At 44.1% G+C, this 20425-nt stretch overlaps 1 protein-coding gene and 1 long non-coding RNA gene across 5 annotated transcripts in view; one reads left to right on the top strand and one right to left on the bottom strand.

The window, feature by feature from the left end:
* Nucleotides 1-1831: 1831 nt before the first annotated feature.
* Nucleotides 1832-3960, bottom strand: LOC113614763 (uncharacterized). Its single transcript, XR_003430717.1, has 3 exons — nucleotides 3835-3960; nucleotides 3614-3725; nucleotides 1832-2079 (listed from the first exon to the last, which is right to left on the bottom strand). It is a non-coding gene; the product is annotated as an uncharacterized LOC113614763 (long non-coding RNA).
* A 427-nt stretch (nucleotides 3961-4387) lies between these two features.
* The window catches only part of CLCN3 (Cl-/H+ antiporter 3), an 83354-nt gene continuing 67316 nt past the window's right edge, over nucleotides 4388-20425 (top strand). The window contains exons 1-2 of one of the 4 annotated variants that reach the window (XM_027096527.1): nucleotides 4388-4580; nucleotides 16356-16531. In XM_027096527.1, the coding sequence (XP_026952328.1) occupies nucleotides 16372-16531 (160 nt within the window). In that variant the 5' untranslated portion in view covers nucleotides 4388-4580; nucleotides 16356-16371. Of the gene's footprint in view, nucleotides 4795-16355; nucleotides 16532-19659; nucleotides 19766-20425 lie in introns of those variants that run through there. The other 3 variants (XM_027096526.1, XM_027096531.1, XM_027096530.1) reach the window with 3 other exon arrangements.

Raw genomic sequence — 20425 nt, 5'->3', positions numbered from 1 at the left:
TCATGGTTCTGGGCTTAGATAGCAAGAACTTTGGGTGTGTTCTGCCTGTTTGTTTAAATGGCCTAGCCTGAGATTTGGAGTTAAGGAAATCTGCTGTGTAAACTCCTATAATTTTATGCGAGGCCTAGCGACAGGGAAGGGCAAAGGTAACGGTTATGAAATAAAGTCACAGTGAGAAAAACCTGCTTTGTGAGCTGGTGCCGGTGCTGAGTCAGGAAGTGAAGAGGCTGTCAGCCCGTGAGGCAGATACAGGATCTGGAAAAGCTGATGCTCTAGCCTATTAAGGCGCAAAATCCTCTTGGCTGAGGGCAACACAAAGGGGTTTTCCTTTTCTCAAAAACACAAAATCACCCCAAATCCAGCTACTGCACTCAGGGAAGAGAGGGGCACCCTCGCCACCGTGGAAGGCGGCTGTGTGTTGAGAACAGGCCCCCATCTTCCTTCCTCTCCCTGTGGGCTGGAAGGCCGGCCACTGCTCCTCTGCCTGTCCCAGCCCTGTATTTCGAGAGTGTTGGGAGCAGGTAACTTGGTTCTTTAGTGTCACTGGTCCACAGATGAAGAGGAATTAGTGGATTACACCCAGGGGCCCCATCTTCACCTGACTTGGAAGAGCTTTTGGACACTGAACAGATGAGATTTAGATTTAGATGAGACCCTGGACTTCACGCAGATGCTGTACTGGCACGAGGCCCTTGCGAACGTTGGGAAGGACTGAATGCACTTTACCTGTGAATCATTAGGGGCTGGAGCGGGGGCTGCTGCAGGCAGAATTCTGATGTGGCCCCGAGATTCCCAGGCCCTGGTGTACGTGCCTGGTGTAACTGCTGCTCCTTGAGTGTGGGCTGGTCTGTAAATATGGTGGATTTCACTTCCATGATAACGTTATTAGTCAACTGACCTTGAGTTCATAAAAAAATGAAATTATGATGGGTGGGCTTGACCTAATTACATAACCCCTCCTGCCCTTCAAAGAAGTCTAATTCAAGGGAAAGGAAGAGAAATTCTGCTGGCTTTGAAGAGGTAAGTCACTACGTTGTGAGAGCCATTTGGTTGGGACTTGAGAGCAACCTCTAGGAGCTTAGAGTGATCTCCAGTTAACAGCTGGCAAGAAAGCAACAAAACAGCGGCCTCAGTCCTACAACAACAAGTAGAATCATGTCACCGGACCCTACTTAAAGACCTTTTAAGTGATATGTTGTATGCAGCTATCAAAAAGGATGAGTTGAATCTAGAATGTTGATATTAATGCTTATAGAGTGCTATGTGCCTCAAAGATACAAAAAATACATATTTAGATCAGATATTCATTACTCTCTTGTGTTTTACTGGAGGGCCCCCAAAGTGTACATAATCAAAGGCATTAGTGTGTGATACAGAGTTTGATACAATTTGGTAGGGAGGCAAAGAAGCTTCTCTTGCACACCCTGCTGTGCAACACTCGACAGCAAACTCTCCTTCAGCACTTACCCCACCTTCTCCCGGTCGACAGGGCTCCTTTCCCCTCTCCAAAGGAAAACAGCCTCCTCTCCCTCCACGTGCTTCCCTGGACTCTAGGAACCAGCTGAGACCTATCTAGGGTCTCCTACCCTAAACACTTACCAGAAGGTTTGGCCAAGCCAAGCCAGGCTCTTAACAGGGCTACTGGTGAATAAAGTTTCCTCCATCATTTTACGTACGTAATATGTTTGTACATGCCTAAAAAGTCCCTGGAAAGATATCCAAGACATACTTAATAGTATCTTTTTGTGGCGAGCGGCACTAAGGTTGGTCAGGTTGTACAGGATGACATCAACTTGCATTTCATATTTTCATACAAAGTACCACAAACTGGTGGTCTTAAAACAATAGAAATTTATTCTCACACAGTTCTGGAGGCCAGAAGTCTGAAATCAAGGTGTCAGCAGGGTTCTGCTCTCCTGAAGGGCTCTCGGGGAGAATCCTTCCTTACTTCTTCCAGCTTCTGGTGCCCCCGGCACTCCTTAGCTCTGAACAGCATCATTCCAGTCTCTGCCTCCATTTTCACATGCCATCTTCCTGTATGTCTGTCTTTGTGTCTCTTCTCTTCTGAGGACACCAGTCCTGTTGAATTAGGGCCCATCCTAATAACTTTCCTTGGTCACATCTGTAAGACCCTACTTCCAAATAAAGCATGGGGTAGGGGAGGGAGGGGGTTCTTTGGGGACACAGTCAATCTACACAAGCCATGATTACTCTAACAATTAAAAGACAACGGTTCAACGTGCAACACTCTACAAGGCAACTTGTCTCTTTAAAACATCAGTGCTATGAAAAATTGGAGGGGCTGTTGAAGAATAAAAGAGATGTAAGAAACATAACCAAAATGCAACGTTTAAAACTTGTCTGGGGCTTCCTTGGTGGCGCAGTGGTTGAGAGTCTGCCTGCCAATGCAGAGGATACGGGTTCGTGCCCTGGTCCGGGAAGATCCCACATGCCGCGGAGCGGCTGGGCCCATGAGCCATGGCCGCTGAGCCTGCGCGTCTGGAGCCTATGCTCCGCAATGGGAGAGGCCACAACAGTGAAAGGCCCGCGTACCGCCAAGAAAAAAAAAAAAAAAAAAAGACACTTGTCTGGATCCTGGTTTGAAAAAAAAGTCTGCAAAAGATGTTTCGTTGTTGTTGACAACTGGCAAAATTTAAATATAGCCTGGTTATCAGACGATATGAGGGATTTATTGTTAACTTCCTAGCTGTGATATTTGATCGTGTTGGAGAGGTGTTATTCTTGAGATGCATGTTGAAGTATCTTTGGGGAGAGTTTCATAATGTCTGCCTCCGACTGTCACAAGTTTCAGGGTAAAAAATTACACCCGAATACAGATGAAGCTAATACAGCAGGATTTTTGCATCTAGATGACTGATCCCATCATGCCCATGATTAAAACACTTCCATGTTACATGCAGCTGCTGTAAGTTGATGTTAGACTTAAAAAAAAAATCTTATTCATTTATTTATCTTTGGCTGCATTGGGTCTTCATTGCTGTGCGTGGGCTTTCTCTATTTGCGGTGAGCGGGGGTTACTCTTCGTTGTGGTGGCTTCTCTTGTTCCGGAGCACGGGCTCTAGGCACGCGGACTCAGTAGTTGTGGCACATGGGCTCAGTAGTTGTGGCACACGGGCTTAGTTGCTCCGCGGCATGTGGGATCTTCCCAGACCAGGGCTCGAACCCGTGTCCCCTGCATTGGCAGGCGGGTTCTTAACCACTGTGCCACCAGGGAAGCCCGACTTTAGACTTTTAAGACCGAAAATTTTAGAGTGTTTATCATATACCTTAAAGAAATGAAAAACCATATTTGAGTATGCAATAAACTCATTTCATACTCTCAGGTATTTTGGGTTTGAAAATTTTCATAATAAAAATTGTGCAGGAAAAACTACTCAAACAACAACAACCACAACCGTTTCAACAACTCCCAGTTATCTGGGATAAAACACAAACTCTTCCATACAACTGCATCAACAACCCACCTCTTCATCCCCCTTCCACCTACATTCCAGTAACAGCAGGGCACCATTCGCCTTTACACTTCTTCCTTTCCTTGCCACCAGGTGCTGTTGGACATCTCCTCCCCGCCCCCCCCCAGGTCAGAGGTCACCTGTGGGATTCAGGACGTCCCCACGCCGCAGAGCCGCGTCCTGGACTGTCCTTGTGCGGCCCTCCCTGCTCTGGGATTCCGCACTGGCGCGCCTGAGGAGTTCCACAGCTGTCTGCCAAAAGGAAATCAACTCAGCTCTGCCATTCGAGTCCTCAGGTTACACGTTTTCTCCAAAATAGTCAATTAACAAGCATTATTTTTGACAATTCATAAAGGCTAACCGGGTGCCGGCGCGGAGCCGGGTCCGCGCGTAAGCTCAGACAGACCGGCTGCCCACGGAATCAACGCTCCCGCCACGGTAGCCCAGTCTCCGCGCTGCTGGACGCCGAGGTCCCGCCGGCGCCGAACGCGAACCTGAGATCCGCCGGACTGCGCGCAGTGCCCTTCGGGGAGAGCGGCCCGGTGCCACCTCAGTCCTCTCGCGAGGTCACCAAGACGAGGACCCCCCACAGCGCGAGGGGCGTGACCCACCAGCTGGGAAAGGTCGCGCCCCTAGCCGGCCCCGCCCCAAGGCGCCACGGCCCCGCCCACTGCATCGCACGGCCCTCCCACTACCCACACACGGCCCGCCTACCGCTCCTACGCGGCCCGCCCCCTGCCGCCACAAGTCCCTCCCCATCCTCCACAAGCCCCGCCCCTGCTCCAAAAGGTCCCGCCTACTGCCTCCACGCGTCCCGCCCCCTGTTCCCACACGGCCCAATGGGCGTCTACGCGGCTCCGACCGGCCGTTCACGGCTACGCGGTGACGTCAGGCGCCGACGCACCTGTCGGCCCTGCTAGCGCCGCTCCTGTCGGCTTCCTGGGGTCGGTGGGTCGGGCGGGACGGTCCCGAGCCGCAGTCCTTCCTGCGGGCCCGTCGCCGGCGGCCGGAGTCGGGCCGAGCGCCGAGGAGGGGTGCTGGTGGCCGGCCGCTCCAGTTCCTCCCCGAGTTGGAGCATGGCTGCAGCTGCGGTCCCTCCAGAGGGAGGTGAGCTCGGAGGCGGTCGTGTTTGATTCGGGGCAGCAGCGGGTCGAGTCCAGGGCCCCGGAGCCGGCGGCTGCAACTTGATGCGGCTCCCTCCCGGCTGAGCCCGTGGGTTGCGGTCGCGGTGGGGCTGGCCGCGCCGGCCGCCCTCAGATGCGGAGCCCGCCGGCGGCGCAGGACGCGGCCCCGGGGCTGCTGTCTGCCTCTGAGCGGCGAGGTGAGTGGCGGCGGCGGCAGGGGGTCCGGGGCCGTGGCTTCCGCGGGGCAGGGCGGGCCGCTAGCCTCTCCGTCCTGGGACGCTGACCCCGCCAGCAGCAGGTGTGGCCCGCGGCCGTTCTCTGAGCTTTCACCTGCTTCCTTCGGGAACCGCCGAAAGACCTGTGAGCAGAATGGACGTAGGTGCCAGGAAGAGATTAATTGTGGGTTTTACTTTTGCGAAATTTGCCCAACTATAAAGTTCAGTGTCTCTTTCTTTAAATTTATGTGTATATCAAGACATAGTTTGTGTGTATATGTAACATTTGTGTTTTGTTCTTAGACTTGGACCGGAAACCACCTTAGACTCAGAAATCGATATTGTATATAATGTGCTTTATTTGTATAGCATTTCAAAACCGGAGCACCTAGAAGATAATTACACATACTTTATGCATATTAGAGACCGAGATTTGTGTTTCCTTTGGAAGAAAATTCTTTTTTTTTTTTAATAAGAAATGAATCAACAGTGACTGGTACCATTTTTTCTCTTTGGTAATTCAAAAGTTCAGTTCTGCAAACTATAAACTTTTTTGAGTTTACAGCATGCAGTTCAGTTACAGCAGCATCACTGTGGTTTGTCTTTGTTGAATCTTTCCAGAAATGCTTTACTTTTCATCTCTCAAGAGTTAATTTAGAAGAATCTTTTCTTGATGAGGTCGGCATGGAAATAATTTAACTGATGTCAGTCAATTTTACTTGCTTCTGTGAGTCACTGGAAAATACTGTCTGTGTAGCACGGGAGTACACAGAGAAGTTAAAATGCTCGTGTATAGGTTGTTGATTTCATCCTAAAAGGTGCTGTTGCTGATTTTCTTGTTACAGACTGTGGCTTAAAAACCAGGTGTGTGCCCTGCAGTTATTTACTCAGGTTAAGCCAGCTTTTCTGACCTCTGGTTAATAGGAACAGCCACTGTTGGAAGAACCCAAGGCAGATTGCAGCTCTCCCACACCTAACTCCCCACACTCTTCAAAGACTGAATCTTTGTTTGAAAAACAGGTCACATTATTTTAAGAGATCAATATGAATGTATAGTACCTACAACTTTAGTTGGAACTTGTGTTTTAGCATGTGTTTTCAATCATACATAGCTCATTAGGAATGCCAATATTTAACCTGGTTTTGGATATATACAGTTTAGGGGAAGGATTTGCTGAGTTTAGGATTTTATGTCAGTGAATTGGCTGTTTTCCAGGTCATGTTGGTGATAGGCTTTCCATTTCCTGTTGTGACATGTTGGTAATAATTTTCAGATGGCTCAGGAAGCCAGATTTGATCTCTGTGGTGGGTCAGATATCAAAGCAGTATCCTGTGAGGTTTGGCCACTATCACTGCTTTGTAGAGCTTTCATCTTAGTTTCCAGTCAAACCTTTCAGCAGGGATCTAAAATATGATGTGTTAATATTTATTGAGCGAATTCTATGGTTCAGGATCTTTCCTAAGTGGTTTTGTGGATTATCTCAATTCTCCAACCCCTTGAAGTAGGTACTTTGATTTTTCCCGTTATAGAGCTGTGGAAACTGAGGCATAGAGGATTTAATTAATTTGCCCAAGGTCACAGTCAGTGTCAGAACTGAGACTGAAGCCTGGCAATGTGATTTCAGAGCTCTTGCTCTCACTGGCTGCACTTCATTGCGAGCGAGACTCAACAAAATGCTGGAAGAAAAGATGGGGTGAGAGAGATGGCAGCACAGGTCCATTTATTCTTCAGTTATAAAAATAATGTAAAATTACAGAAACTCTGGAAAATCTTTTTTTTTAATCCTCATGCCACTACTCTAAGAAACTCTTCTTGTGTTTTTTAATTATGCACTTTCACATGTGTATATAAACATTGTAGCTATGATACATTTTGATTCTTAAAGATCAGTGTTCTTCGGTTAAGTATAAGGTTAAATATAAAATGAAAGATGAACCCACGTGGGGAAAATGCTCATTTGCATTGCTGAAATATAGAGAGATTTGATCTGCAACTTTGATTGGAACCATGTCAGGTAAATACATTTCTTGCCCTCATGGGAAGTAGTTGAACAGTTTCTGTCTTGTAAAGTCATGGAAATTATTTAGTTTTCAAAGTCTAAGTCCTCCACAGCATCTTTTTGTTGGATTGTTTACCTTTTTACTTGTTATAGTCTGACTTTTATATTTGTGTGTGTGTTTTTCCTTTTAAAATCATCTAGCAGTTATCTTTTGACTGGATCTAAAAATATTTATGAATCTGGGAAATTTTCTTCAGAATAGAAAGCCACTTTCTTTAGCAGGTTATCCATTTAATACTTTTTTGAAGAGAAATATCTAAGGTGCAGTGATTTGGACATGCAGCTAACTTAATGGACAGTAGGATAAAATACCAGGAAATATTACTTTGGGGAGAAATGCGTTTCATTACTGTCATGTCTTGTAAGTACTGACAATTTGTATTAGGGTAAATTCTTTTTTAATATGGTGATGTTCTGATCTAAGTTTCATGATGTTATAATGGGTAGAGGGGTCATTCCCTGGTAAAATAAATTTGAGAAACTTTCAATAAATTTTGTTTATGAAGTTAATGTTTACTACAGGTTTTCTCAAGAACCTTTCTTATTCTGTTAACCATTACAATTCTACACAGGGTATGTTTTATTACCCAGACTTATCTGACCACGAAACCTTGCATTGGACTTGTGTTCTCTGCACACACTCACTCATCGCCAAATGTCTTTGTCACCTTCTTGGCTCCATGGCTTGATTCACGCCAATGCTTCACTGTTGCTTCAATGAACTAACCTCTTCTCCCACCTCTGCCCCATAAAATCCCACTTACCTTTTTTTTGGCCACACCACGTGCTTGCAGGATCTTAATTCTCCCAGAGTTTGAGCCTGGACCCCTGGCAGTGAAAGCACGAGTCCTAACCACTGGACTGCTAGAGAATCCCTCCCACTTACCTTTTAAGGTCCAATTCAAGTGTGTCTCTTCCAAAGAAGTCTTCGCATCATCAATTACAGATGGATGCAGTCTTTTCCCCGAGCTCTTGTAACAATTTCAGTGTCTTCTGTGACATCTGTCATGCGTTGCCTGTCATTATATGGATATATAGTAATTTATAGGAAAAAATTACTATATCCCTTTTGAGGACAGTATATTATGTAATTTATGCTGAAGTTTATTGAAAGCTGTAAGGCCTGTACAGATATGATGCCATTAATAAATAAAAATTTTGTCTGTATTTTTTTTTTTTACAGTTTCTGGTACACGAGTGGCCATTTTACAAACTTTAGTAAATGTGTAAATGATTGTGTTGAAATTCATTGTCACGTTTTAATCTTTGACAAGTCTTTCGCACACCTAGTTCTTGAAATATTCACGTGAGGAAGCTCCTTACTTCCAAGTGGCTATATCAGTCAGAGTTCCACCTCCCTGCGGTTATTGCTGTTGAGACTTTGTTTGTTTTTAAATTTTTGGCTGTGTTGGGTCTTCATTGCAACGCGCGGGCTTCTTATTGCGGTGGCTTCTCTTGTTGCGGAGCATGGGCTCTAGGCACTTGGGCTTCAGTAGTTGTGGCACGTGGGCTCAGTAGTTGTGGCTCACGGGCTCTAGAGCACAGGCTCAGTAGTTGTGGTTCACGGGCTTAGTTGCTCTGCGGCATGTGGGATCTTCCCGGACCAGGGCTCGAACCCGTGTCCCCTGCATTGGCAGGCAGATTCCTAACCACTGTGCCACCAGGGAAGCCCTGCTCTTGAGACTTTTTTTCATCTCTGGCTGCTGACATTTGGGATTTTCTTTTCTTCTTTCTCTGGGGTTGATTGTGCCTGCTGTTCTGTCAGATAGCTGACTGACACGCCTTTGCAACTTAGCCATGGTCCTCAGGCCTACCCAGTCCCCTTGATGAGAGGGCAAAACCTTGTTGGAAGCTATGAAGAAGCAGCATGCCTCCCTCAGGCTCTGGGTTCCAGGTCTCCCTCGTTCTGCTCCCCACCCCCCAGTTCTGGTGCTGAACCGCTCAGTGTCTGCAGTTCAGGGGCTAGACTGGTGCGCTCAGGGTCGCCATCCCCTCACTGCAGTCTGGCCTGGAATAGGACTAAAGCCTGAGTGTGTAATCCTGCTGTTGGAAAGAACGCTCTGGTTCTGAGTCCTACAAGCTGCTGGAGATTGCACTTTGTTTCTTCCAGCTGTTTTGAATCAATCAAGTCAGAAACCGAGCAGATACCTTAGATTTCTCCTTCACGTTCCTCGCGTTTTGTTAGCTACCGTGGCCTCTTAAATGTCCCTCGCAGCCGTTCCTATTTCTTCATGTGGCCATGACTCAGTTCGGTGGTGACCTCACTGTGCTGTGTCCAGGGCTCTTCAAGGTCTCCTGGAGTCCTCCCCGGGTCACTCTTGCCCTTCTCCTCTGCCTTCCACGCTGCTGCTGCTGTTGCTTGTTAAAGTTTGTATCTGATCAGGTGATTTCTCTTTTAAACCTCATAATGGTTTCTCACGTGTTGTCAGGAGTAAGTTCCTCAGCAGGACCTAGGAGCGCCTGCCTTTCTCTGGCGTCCGTCCACCTCCTCGGCTACTCTCCAGCCCCTGCCTCTTCCATAAGCTACCCGAGCAGGTCTTATTATGCTGCTGTGTTTTTGCATGTACTTTTTTCTTTTCCTTTATTGACTTGGCACCTCATAGTTGGCCTAGTTGATGCGTCCTAATCCTTCAGTACTCATTTCCTCTTTCAGTGTTTGCAGACTTTCCCAGGCAGCAGCTTGTTCCTGCTCAGTGTCATCATGTACCTTGAGCATACTTCTCCTCTGGCGCCTCTCACACCATATGTCATTGTTTGTCTGTCTTTCACGTTCACTGCCTTGGGAATAGGGACCATTTCTTACTCATCACCCCAGCACATGCTGGGCGCTCAGCAGATGGTTGTTAAATGCATTAATCAGTGACTCTCCAAACTGACTTTGGCTACTAGGTAGATGGTGATCCTGTAAACTGAGATAGGGAGAGGGGGAGGACGAGCAAGTTTGGGGCAAATAGGTATTTGGCTTAGGTCTTGTTGAATTCGAGTTCCCATGCAACATCCAAGTACAGATGTATCCATCATCCGTTAGGCATTTGCTATTCATTCATACTATAGACATTAATTGATCCAGCAAGGTTCCGTAGATAGAGACCAGGCTATTCCAAAATTTATATGGAAAGGCAAAGGAACTAGAATAACCAAAACAATTTTGAAAAATAAGAACCAAGTGTGAGAAATCAATCTATCCAATTTCAAGAGCTCCAGTAGTCAATACTGTCCTTACTGCTCTAGGTATAGACACACAGATCAACGAAACAGAACAGAGAAGTCTGAAATAGACTCACACAAATATGCCCCACTAATTTTTGACAGAGACCCCCAAACAATTCAGTGGAAGGAAGATCACTTTTTTTTTTTTTTTTTTTTGGTACGCGGGCCTCTCACTATTGTGGCCTCTCCCGCTGCGGAGCACAGGCTCCGGACGCGCAGGCTCAGCAGCCATGGCTCACGGGCCCAGCCGCTCTGCGGCATGTGGGATCTTCCCGGACCAGGGCACGAACCCGTGTCCCCTGCATCGGCAGGTGGACTCTCAACCACTGCACCAGGGAAGCCCGGGAAGATAACTTTTTTGGCAAATGGCATTGGAGCAGTTGGATATCCATACGTCCAAAAACAAAAACAAACTTCAACCTGTGTCTTACAACTTATAGAAAGATTCACTCAACATGGACCACAGACATAAATGTAACATGTAAGGCTATAAAAATTTTAGGAAAAAATTTAGGAGGAAATCTTTGGTAGGTAAATTTCCTAGAGTTGATGCCAAAAGCACGCTCCTTAAGGGAAATACTGACAAGTTGAACTTCATCAGAATTACTTTTGCTCTGTGATAGACCCTATCAAAAGGAAGAAAACCAGGCTACAGAGTGGGAGAAAATATTTGCAAGCAACATATCTGACAAAGGACTAGTATCTAGAATATATATTCTAAAATATGAAACTGGGAAGTAAAAGAATCCGGTTAGAAGATCGGCAAAAGATATGAACACTCATTTCACTGAGGAGGACATGCAGGTAGCAAGTAAGCACATAAGAATATGTTCAACGTCATCAGCCATTAGGGAAATACAAATGAAAAGAACAGTGAGATACCACTACACACCTATCAGAATGGCTAAAAAAAAGAAAGAAAGAAAAAAACCGACACCACCAAGTGCTTGTAAGGATGTGGAGAAACAGGCTCACCCATACATTGTTGGTAGGGCTGTAAAGTTGGGATGTTAAACTGGCAGTTTCTTTAAAAGCCAGCCATGCAGTTACCATATGGCCCAGCTGTTGCACTCCTTTGCTTTTATCCCAGAGAAATGAAGCCTTAAGTTCACAAAAAATCTGTACGTGAATATTTATAGCAGCTTTGTTTATAATAGCCCAAACCTAGAAAAGAGGCAGGTAATTCTTCCACGGGTGAATGGTTAAACAAACATGTGGTGTGTCCGTATCGTGGAGCACTATTTAGCAACGAAGAGGGAAGAACTGTTGACACACACAACCCCTGGATGGCTCTCCAGAGAGTCTTGCTGAGTGCGGAGAGCTAATCCCCGAAATGGTCGACTGTACGATTCCATTTATACAGCGTTGTTGAAGTGGAAGAGTTTTAGAAATAGAAAGCAGATTATGGGTTGCCAGGGGTTAAGGAAGGGGTGGGGGACTGGAAGAGAGTGGGTGAGGCTGTAAAGGGCAGCACGAGGGGTCCTTGGGATGGAAAGTTCTGTGTCAGTGTCAATATCATGATTGTGCAAGAAGTTACCATTGGAAGAAACTGAGTAAAGGGTATATAGGAGCTCTCTGTATTATTTACAACCACATGTGAAATCACAATATCTCGAAATAAAAAGTTTAATTTAAAAAAGTGAACCCCTCGTAGGTGTGTGGTACTGTGCTAAGCATTGCAGAGTTGAGTACAGATGGGCACAGCCAGGCCTCATGCCACCCTCCGGAGGGAGGACTTATCACGTGAATCGGGGTGACGTTACACCTGGGTTAAGTGCTGTCAAGGAGAGGTGTGAGAACTCACAGTGAGAATTTGACCTGGTCAGGGAAGCCTGGCCCAGGTAGGAGGTAGGTTAGGAAGGCTTTCCTTACAGCTGCATGACTTTGGGCCAGTTACTGCAACTCTTTGTGCCTCAGTTTCCTCATCTGTTAAATGAGGATGATAACAGCACCTAAGATTTAGGGTTTTGGTTGTATTTAGTACCAATCTTAAATGAGTTAACTTGTAATGTGCCTAAGATGGTGCCTGACATATAGTAAACTCTGCTTGAGAGGGTTTCTTTAAATTAATTAATTAATTTTTATTTTTGGCTGCGTTGGGTCTTCGTTGCTGCACGCTGCCTTTCTCTAGTTGTGGTGAGCAGGGGCTACTCTTGGTTGTGGTGCACGGGCTTCTCATTGCGGTGGCTTCTCTTGTTGCGGAGCACAGGCTCTAGGTGCGCAGGCTTCAGTAGTTGTGGCATGTGGGCTCTAGAGCGCAGGCTCGGTAGCTGTGGCTCACAGGCTTAGTTGCTCTGTGGCATGTGGGATCTTCCTGGACCAGTGCACGGACCCGTGTCCCCTGCATTGGCAGGTGGATTCTTAACCACTGCACCACCAGGGAAGTCCTTGCTTGAGAGTTTGTTAACTGAATAAAGGGATGCTTGAGGTGAGAGCTGAAGAATGCCTCGGAGCATTACCTAGATGAGGAGGTGAGGGTCTGTTCCCGGCTCAGGGAGCAGCTAAGCCTAGGGCAGGGGCTGGGGCCGGCCTGGTGGGGCTGAGAGGGAGATGTTCGCCCCGGGAGAGGCAGCAGAGGCCGGGCTGCATGGGCTTTGTGCGCTGTGTGGAAGAGTTTGTCTGCTAAGCATGGTGAGAAGTGATTAAGACCTAAATCCATGGCATGTGCAGAGATGACCCATCAGACCTGCTTTTAGAAAAGACCATGCTGGCTGTGGTGTGATCAGATGACAGAGGTCAGGGTGACTGTACATAGATCATTTGGGAACTCACTGCAGTGCACCAGGCCTTCTCCCTAGAGATTTTCATGGGTTAGCTCTACTTTTCCTAGCTCTGCAAGAATATATTTGCAAGTCGCTGTGTCTATTATAATGTTTTGTAATGGTTTTAAGTATATTTTTGACAATTTAAAAGGAAAAAAATGACTTTGTAGTATTGTTTTCATTTTTTATATGCCAAATTTCAGCTGCTGTATTATGGTTTAAATAGCCTTTTGTAGTCAAGCCTGGGAATCGAGTTTGAAACCTAGAGTGATTTAACACTGGTGTGCAGATTGCTTCTGTGTATTTCTTTTATGCTACCATAGAATCTTGACTATTTTATAGCAGTGCTGGGCAATAAAAACAGTTGTGCTGCAAATTCAACACACATATGAAATTTCCAATTTCTTAGTATATACATTAAAAAGGTAAAAAGGAAATGGTGAGATTAATTTTAATAATATATTTTATTAAACCCAGTATATCTAAAGTGTTATTTCAGCATGGACTCAATATGAAATTTTTAATGAAATACTTGACATTCTTTTTTGTCATGAAGTCCTACAAGCGCAGTAGGTATTTCTCCTTAGAGCCGTGTTTCAGGACTCGTGGCTGCTGATCACACAGGTCAGCTCTACAGGTTTCTGGGTTAAATAAGAATAGTTCTTTTTAAGTTATTGAATTTATAGAAATAGGAACCCATGCAGGCCTGAGTTTAATAAACCTTTGGAACAGAGTTGGTTGCTCTTGTTATAAGGAAAGGTATGGAGTCTAGATGTCTCAGAGGTGTTCGTGATATGAAGTTTTTAGACATTTTGAAAGGGTTAAGTTAGCAGTCATCACTAGTGGTTTTTGAGGACTTTCAGGGATAAAATGTAGGAGCTATGTTGGAACTTGCTGATTGAGGGCCTAGGACACAGACAGTTTTATTTTAGAGCGATTTCTCAGTGTTCTATAGCCTCTAGCGAATTAACGCTCATTGACGTATGTTATCACATGTATTAAGCGCTTCTAGTGTGACCGTCGTGTAAAGAAGTGAAGAATAGAATGTCTGTGTCCTTTGCAAAATCTTAGCATATGTGCTTTGCTAATCAAAATTAAAATGACTCTTGAACTATTAATCCTTATTTTCTTTTAAAAGCCTTTTAGTTATTTACTCAAGAGCCACAATATTGAATTTGATCACCTCTATGGATACTGCAGAGTTCTTAGCATAAACAGTTATTTTCATACTATTCTATTTTAACATTTACCTTAAAATAAAACGCTTTTTTTTTTTTTTTTTTTTTTGCGGTACGTGGGCCTCTCACTGTTGAGGCCTCTCCCGCTGCAGAACACAGGCTCCGGACGTGCAGGCCCAGTGGCCATGGCCCACGGGCCCAGCCGCTCTGCAGCATGTGGGATCCCCTGGACCAGGGCACGAACCTGTGTCCCCTGCATTGGCAGGTGGACTCTCAACCACTGCGCCACCAGGGAAGCCCAAAACTCTTGTTTTAATTAGTATATTCTAACAAGTCTCAGTATAATAGGCTGTCTTTGGTGGAGGTAATCATAAAACATTAATAAAATTGCAAAGTGGTAAATACTTAATGTTTTCTTTGTAACTTAGGTGCTAGGTTTTGGTTATTCTCCCAAGACCAGATTAACACTGTTGTAGAGAGGATTTGTTTATTGAAGACTGAATTCCTTTCTCTTTTTTCACCTGGTTGATTGAGAAAACAGTCTGGCATTTTGACCACTATTATCCGTATATTATGTTCCAGTCACTGTGCCAGATGCTGAGACTAGAGCTCTCAAGCTTCACCTTCTCTCAGGTGGTCTTTAAGTTAGGGAATTTATATAATATACCTTTTAAAAGTAGTTATCTGTATTTTATTTTTCTAAAAAGTGTAAAAGCTTTACAAATAATTTTTTTTTCACTACAAATAATTTTTAATCGTTGCAGCTCTTTGAGGTTGTTTTTCCATGTGCCGAAGGAACATTTACTGAGGACAAGAGATTATCTTAACCCTTCAAATCTTCAGTGCTAGAATTCAGCACTCGAATTGGAGTGCGCGTCGCTCCATTCATCCTTTACTTTCTATGTGTACTCATCATGACAAAGCTAAGAAGTCTTGCTTTACCAGGCTTACTGGGTGGACCGCTCCTACGGCTTCACCTTTCAAGTCCCACACACGAACCTCTCAAGCCTGTTGCTGGTGTCTAGCTCACTAATGTTGAACTGTCATTTGGGTGTTGAGCAAGTAGGTGGATGCATTTAAAACATCAAACTATTTAGGAGTTACATTGTTTTTAAAGTATGGAGTAAGAACAGTGAAACGTGTGCTTACTTGTTATCTGCTGGGAAAAAATAGAAATCGTGACCTATTATACTTTTCATGGCTGATATTTGACCATGGGCTCTGAAGGTTTAAATTTTAAAATGGGGACTTCCCTGGTGGCGCAGTGGTAATGAATCTGCCTGCCAATGCAGGGGACACGGGTTCGAGCCCTGGTCCGGGAGGATCCCACATGCCGCGGTGCAACTAAGCCCATGCGCCACAACTACGGAGCCCGTGCGCCACAACTACTGAAGCCTGCGCGCCTAGAGCCCATGCTCCGCAACAAGAGAAGCCACGGCAATGAGAAGCCCGTGCACCGCAATGAAGAGTAGCCCCCGTTCACCACAACTAGAGAAAGCCTGTGTGCAGCAACTAAGACCCAACACAGCCAAAAATAAATAAATAAATTTTAAAATGATGAAAGGAGAATGAAATTTTAAAAATGTGTAAATGACAGTATTTTAAAATTAGTATTTGCATCTGGTAAGGTATTCAAAAGGGGCATACAGTTTCCCTCTCAGACCTGGTACTTCAGTCACTGTTCCTTTTCCCTGTGGGGAGCTTTCTTGGAACTCCCTCCGGAGATGGGCTGTACATACACAACCAGTTGTGTACTGTATTTCATCCTCTACCACAGCCCCCCTTTTTCGGGGGACCCCCCACATATATTGTAGTGTACTATAAACCCTTCTCTGTACTTTGTCTTTTAACTTAACGATTGATCTTGGAGATTGTTTTATACCACTACCTGAAGAAATTCTTCATTCCTTTTTACAGCTTCTTGGTGAGAATAGAATTATTAAATGATCCCCAAAGACTTAACACAATAGAGTTAGTTATTGTTACAGTGAATCAAGTTAGTATATATATATTTTTAATACAGAGATCAGAAGTTTCCTTCGACTTATTAAAGTAGATGATTTTTTTTTTTTTTTCGGTATGCGAGCCTCTCGCTGTTGTGGCCTCTCCCGTTGCGGAGCACAGGCTCCAGACGCGCAGGCTCAGTGGCCGTGGCTCACGGGCCCAGCTGCTCCGCGACATGTGGGATCTTCCCGGACCCGGGCACAAACCCGTGTCCCCTGCATCGGCAGGCGGACTCTCAACCACTGCGCCACCAGGGGAGCCCTAAGTAGATGATTTTTATTATATGTTGGGAAAATGTTAAAGCCATTTTTCCCCCTTTGTTTTTTCAGATAAGCAGACAGCTAAATGGAGTCTGAGCAGCTGTTTCATAGAGGCTACTATAGAAACAGCTACAACAGTATAACAAGTGCGAGTAGTGACGAGGAGCTTTTAGACGGAGCAGGTGTGATTATGGACTTTCAGACTTCTGAAGATGACAACTTGTTAGACGGTGACACAGCAGTTGGTAAGTTTGGCATTACAACTCTTAGTATTTATAGTCATGAATGTCTGCTAATAAATATATACATTGTTTTATTGAGGTCAAGTTTTGGGGTTATTTTTCTTTTTCACTGTGGTATTTCATGTACCATAAACTTAACCATTTTAAGAGTGTACAGTTCAGTGGCATTTAGTACCTTTACAGTGTTATGCAACTACCATTTGTGTCTAGTTTTCATTACCCCAAAAGAAAGCCTTGTATATGGGTACACTTTAAAATCTTAGTATACATAGTACAGAGAGGTATACAGCTGTAATTGGAGCTGTCAGAAGAACAGAACTGATGGGATACACAGAGAGAGAGAGGCATGTAGAAAGAGATTTATTATGAAAGATTGGCTCATGTGATTGTGAAGGCTAAGTCCCACCGTCTGCCATCTGCAAGCTGGGGACCCGGGAGAGCTGGTGGTGTAGTTCCAGTCCAGTCCCAAAGGCCTGAGAACCAGGGCAGCCAGTGGTGTAATCCCAGTCTGAGTGCGAAGGCCCAGACACAGGAGTGCTGATGCCCCAGGGCAGAAGAAAGATATCCCAAATCAAGCAGAGAGCAAAGTTTTTAGTCTACTGATTCAAATGCTTATCTCTTCTGGAAAGACTCTCACGGACACACCCAGAAATGATGTTCTGCCAGCTATCTGGGCATCCTGAAGTCCAGTCAAGTTGACACATAAAATTAACCATCACAACAGTCATCATATCACAAGCGTGGAAAGTAATGAATTTCTACAAAGTGAACACACTTATATACCTCAATCAAGAAATAAAACATGACTGGTTCCCCCAGAATCCTCCCTTGTTCCCCCTTCCAGTTTCAAAGGTAACTATTATTTTGATTTCTATCACCACAGACTACTTTTGCAGGTATTTAAACTTTATATAAATGGATTTATACTATATATATTCTTTTGAGTCTGGTGTCATTTACTTATGTCTTGATTCATCTGTTTTGTTTATATAGCAGTAGTTAAATTTATTTTCATTGCCATGTAGTATGCCATTGTGTAAATATGCTGCAATTTATCTGTTCTACCCATCATATATTTTTAAAGGGTATTTAGGTTATTTTAGTGCATATCATTTACACAATTCTGTAGGATTTATACCTCAGAATCGCATCTCAGGTTGTAACCTGTACATTCTGTCAGCTGTGTGTGAGTTTTGGTTGCTTCACACCTTCACCAATACTTGATGTTATCAGTTTTTAAAATTTTAGCTATTCTAATTGTGGGTGCAGTAATCTCATATTTTGGTTTTAATTTACATTTGCCTAATGACCTGTGAGTTTAAATGCCTGTGGTATGTTGATTGGCTTTTTAGATAGCCTCTTTTGAAGTGCCTGTTCAATCTTTTTGCCTATTTTATAAGAGTTCTTTATGCATTCTGATTGAGTCCTTCGTTAGGTTTATGTATTGCAAATGTCTTCTCTTGCTCTGTGGTATGCCTTTTCACTCTTTTTTTAGCCGCTTGGCGGCATGTGGGATCTTGCCGGACCGGGGCATGAACCCGTGTCCCCTGCCTCGGCAGGTGGACTCTCAAGCACTGTGCCACCAGGGGAGCCCCCTTCTCACTCTTAATGGAATCTTTTGATGAAGGTGTCGTCAATTTTAATGAAAAGCAGTTAATCTTTTCCTTTATTTTTTATACTTTTTGTGTTCTGTTTCAGATAGCTTCCCATACCTCAAGGTCAAGAAGATATTCTCTCGTTTTCTCCTAGAAGTTTTATTTTTTGTCTTTCACGTTTAGATTTATAATCTACCTGCAATTAATTTTTATATGTGATGTGAGTTAAGTGTTCAGGTTCATTTTTTTCCCATGTGGATAACTAGTTGGCTCATATATTGAAAAAACCTTCCATTCTCCAGAGTACTGCACTGACATCTTTGTCATCTGTCAAGTGGATGTATTTCTGTAGGTCTGTTTCTTGACTTTTTACTCGCTTACATTGAAATACTTGGCTATCTTTGTACCAAAACCCAGCATATATATGAGTTTTTGTTTTTCACATTGGTTTTATGTAAATGTAGTCCATTTACATTTAATGTAACCACTGATATATTTAAGTTCAAATCTACTATATTTATGTTCTATTTGCACAGCTGTCTTTTTTTCCTTTCTTTATTTCTCTTCCCCCCAGTACCTTGTTAGTTATGCATTCTTTTATATTCTGTTTGGTGGGTTACTCTAGAGATTATAACATGCACTCTTATTAGTTCTACTATAAATTACTACTTTTACCACTTTATGGGAAATGTAAGGGCCTTACAATACTTTACCTCTTTTTATCCCCCCTCCTGCTTTTTGTGCCATTGTTGTCCTCTCTGTTAATTCTTTATATATTTTAAACTGCATGAGACATTATTATTGTCATCTTGTGTCAATGCCTATTTAGATTTTGTGGCGTTACTTTTTCCATTGCTCTTCATTCTGTCCTGCATTTTCATGTTTCTGTCTGGGATAGTTATCTTTCCGCCTGAAGAACTCTCATTAGTATTTCTTTTAATTATAATCTACTAGCAATAAATTCACACAGTTACAAGCCTTTGTTTCACCTTTGTTTTTGAAGGGTATTTTTGCAGCTGTATTCCAGATCTACAGTTATCTTCTTTGAACACTTTAAAGATGTAATTTTGGTGTCATTTGCCTTCTGCTGAAAAGTCAGCTATCAGTGGTATTTTCCCCTACTCTGGCTTCTTTTAAGGCTTTTTTCCTTGTCTTTGGTTTTTCAGAAGCTTAACCATAGTGTGCCTAACTGGTTTTCTTTGTATTTATTCTGGCTGGGGTTACTAGAACTCCTGAATTGTGACTTGATTTATTTATTTATTTTTTATTTCATCTTTGGATAATTTTGACCAGTGTGTCCTCAAATACTGTTTCTGCCATCTCCCCTGCTCCCCACCTCTGCCCGACCCCTCTTTTAGGACTCCATTCACATGTGTTACATCTTTTCACTGAGATCCTTGTGTTTCTTATGCTCTTTTCTGTATTTTCCTTTTTTCATTTGGATATTCCAACTCATTAGGGTAAATACCAAGGAACATGATAGCTCGATCAAATACTATGTTTAGTTTTGTGAGAAACTGCCAAACTGTCTTCCAGAGTGGCTGTGCCATTTTGCATTCCCCCTGGCAACGAATGAGCGTTCCAGTGCTCCACATCCTTGTCCGCATTTGGTGTTCTCAGTGCTCTGGATTTGTTGCAACAGGTGTGTAGTGCTATCTCATTGTTTTCTATCAAGTTTTGAATTTCAGTTATTTATCAGTCATAAAATTTCCATTTGATTATTTTTTTTCTTTATTTTTTTGGCTGCATCGGGTCTTAGTTGCGGCACGCAGGGTCTTCGTTGAGGCACGCAGGATCTTTCGTTGTGGTGCGGGCTCTTCGTTGTGGCGCATGGGCTTCTCTCTAGCTGTGGTGCGCAGGCTTCTCTCTAGTTGTGGCGCGCAGGCTCCAGGGTGCGTGGGTTCTGTAGTTTGCGGCACACAGGCTCTCTTGTTGAGGCATGCAAGCTCAGTAGTTGTGGCACGTGGGCTTAGTTGCCCCATGGCATGTGGGATCTTAGCTCCCTGGCCAGGGATTGAACCCGCGGCCCCTGCATTGGAAGGCAGATTCTTTGACGCTGGACCACCAAGGAAGTCCCTCCATTTGATTATTTTTAAGTAGACTTCTGTATTCTGGGAGAAATTCAGTGTTTGTGTGTGTGTGTGTGTTTTTCCCTATTAATCACTTGTTTAAAGTCTGTGTCTTCTAATGTATGGATCACCTGTGGGTCTGTATCTTTTGCCCCTTTTTCCTCTTGGTTTTCAGTCTTTTGGCCCTGACTGTGGCTGGATGGGCTTTGTAATTTTTTTACAGACTGCTGGAC

Source organism: Aethalodelphis obliquidens, unplaced genomic scaffold (assembly GCF_003676395.1).
Source record: "Aethalodelphis obliquidens isolate GAN/ISIS:26980383/991018 unplaced genomic scaffold, ASM367639v1 scaffold103, whole genome shotgun sequence".
Classification (NCBI taxonomy): domain Eukaryota; kingdom Metazoa; phylum Chordata; class Mammalia; order Artiodactyla; family Delphinidae; genus Aethalodelphis; species Aethalodelphis obliquidens.
Note: the sequence above shows the minus strand (reverse complement) of the source record. Positions and strands in the feature narration are given on the sequence as shown.